This window comes from Austrofundulus limnaeus, unplaced genomic scaffold, assembly GCF_001266775.1.
Source record: "Austrofundulus limnaeus strain Quisiro unplaced genomic scaffold, Austrofundulus_limnaeus-1.0 Scaffold2413, whole genome shotgun sequence".
Taxonomy (NCBI): Eukaryota; Metazoa; Chordata; class Actinopteri; order Cyprinodontiformes; family Rivulidae; genus Austrofundulus; species Austrofundulus limnaeus.
Window position 1 is genome coordinate 23,776 of NW_013954815.1, and position 2,360 is coordinate 26,135.

General features: G+C 51.9%; 1 protein-coding gene across 1 annotated transcript in view; it reads left to right on the top strand.

Moving 5' to 3' along the window:
- Positions 1–2,195, top strand: part of LOC106510949 (peripheral plasma membrane protein CASK) — a gene marked incomplete at both ends in the record, with an annotated part of 19,025 nt that extends 16,830 nt beyond the window's left edge. Inside the window, 4 exon segments of the mRNA XM_013999686.1 lie at positions 1,513–1,593; positions 1,662–1,742; positions 1,840–2,042; positions 2,112–2,195. Coding sequence (XP_013855140.1) covers positions 1,513–1,593; positions 1,662–1,742; positions 1,840–2,042; positions 2,112–2,195 — 449 coding nt within the window.
- Between the last annotated feature and the right edge of the window lie 165 nt (positions 2,196–2,360).

The following is a 2,360-nucleotide window of genomic DNA, read 5'->3' on the forward strand; positions in this document are numbered from 1 at the left end:
CGACATGGAGGAGACGGCGGCCGACCCAGGCGACATGGAGGAGACGGTGGCCGACCCAGGCGACATGGAGGAGACGGCGGCCGACCCAGGCGACATGGAGGAGACGGCGGCCGACCCAGGCGACATGGAGGAGACGGCGGCCGACCCAGGCGACATGGAGGAGACGGCGGCCGACCCAGGCGACATGGAGGAGACGGCGGCCGACCCAGGCGACATGGAGGAGACGGCGGCCGACCCAGGCGACATGGAGGAGACGGCGGCCGACCCAGGCGACATGGAGGAGACGGCGGCCGACCCAGGCGACATGGAGGAGACCGGCGGCCGACGTGGAAGCAACGGCAGCCGACCCAGATGTCGTGGAGGCGCCGGCAGCCGCCTCACGGCCCTCAGAGACCGCCGACTTGGGGCTCGCCAACACCGGAGACATCGGGACCACCCACTGTGGAACCACCGACTGTGGATCCAAGACCTCCAACTGTGGAACCACCGACTGTGGAACCACCAGGACCTCCAACTGTGGAACCACCGACTGTGGAACCACCGGAAGCTCCAATTGTGGAACCACCGGGAGCTCCAATTGTGGAACCACCGACTGTGGAACCACCAGGAGCTCCAATTGCGGAACCACCGACTGTGGAACCACTGGGACCTCCAATTGTGGAACCACCGACTGTGGAACCACCGGAACAGATTCAGGTACCCCAGTAGATTCGGGTGACTTAGGTGACTCCGCAGCCGAACCAGCAGTAGACCAAACAGGAGGGGAGGGAGGGTGGGCAACAGGATCCCCAGGCGATGCTGCTCTCGACAGGGAGAGACGAGCGATCATCTCCTCGCGCTCTCTGCAGCTGCTGAAGGATCCTCGAAATCYCCCCATAATCATAATCATTGAAAAAACTGCCTGTGGGCTGGGTACTTGGTGCGATCATTCTGTCAGGTTCAGACATAGAATGACCCAGGGCACAGGCAGATTTCAAATGTAACAAAAAATAAAGTTTATTTACAAATCAAAATGTTGACGAGGCAGCTGAAAAAACTCACTTGAGAGACGTAGCGAAAAAACTCTTGGAACATGGAACATGAAGAACGAGATACGCTTAACAGCACAATGATTGCACACTGACACAGAGACAAGACAGCACTTAAATACACAGGACAACTAATGAGTTAACAGAAAACACCTGAGGAAATGGAAGCAACACTAATCACAGAACTGAACACACCTGAGACAAAAAGNGGTGAATGTGTGTGTGCATGGGTGAATGTGTGTGTGCATGTGTGAATGTCTGCAGTGTGAAGAGCTTTGAGTGTCCTGCATGGATAGAAAGGCGGTGTATAAGTACAGTCCATTTACCATTTTATACCAGAAAACTATGGTTACATGATGAAGCTGCTGAAATCTGATTTGGCTGTAACTCATTCCATCACATGCTTTACCTACCTGGTGTGTGTTTGTTCCCACCACTTCACTCCTCATCCTCCTAACTCGTTCACTTCCTCCTCCACCTTCAGTGTTTGATCAACTAGATCTGGTCACCTACGAGGAGGTGGTGAAGCTTCCTGCCTTCAGGAGGAAAACACTGGTTTTGTTAGGTGAGTCACGGTGAGTGTAGCAGACACACAATCCATGTCTGACTCCACTAACTCTTTGTTTGTGTCAGGTGCTCATGGAGTGGGCAGGAGACACATCAAGAACACGCTCATAACCAAACACCCTGACAGATTCGCCTACCCCATCCCTCGTAAGACGCACGCACATTTCCCACAGCAGTGCTGCACACGTCACAAAGATTAAAACCTCATTTCCTTTGTGTGTCTGTGTGTGTACCTGTGTGGCAGACACAACCAGACCTCCAAAGAAGGACGAGGAGAACTGGAAGAACTACTACTTTGTTTCTCATGAGCAGATGATGCAGGACATCAGTAACAATGAGTACCTGGAGTACGGCAGTCATGAGGACGCCATGTATGGGACACGGTTGGAGACCATAAGGAAGATCCACCAGCAGGGTCTGGTTGCTATACTCGATGTAGAACCTCAGGTTGGTGTGACAGAGAGGGTGTGCTTTGTTTTTAAGGCTCTTCTTATCTTTAATATGAGGTCTTTTTAGGCCCTGAAGGTCCTGCGGACAGCAGAGTTTGTCCCATATGTCATTTTTATTGCTGCGCCAACCATCACACCAGGCATCACCGAGGTAGGAACACACTAAACACAATGACTGAAAACACACTAAACACAATGACTGAAAACACACTAAACACAATGACTGAAAACACACTAAACACAATGACTGAAAACACACTAAACACAATGACTGAAAACACACTAAACACAATGACTGAAAACACACTAAACACAA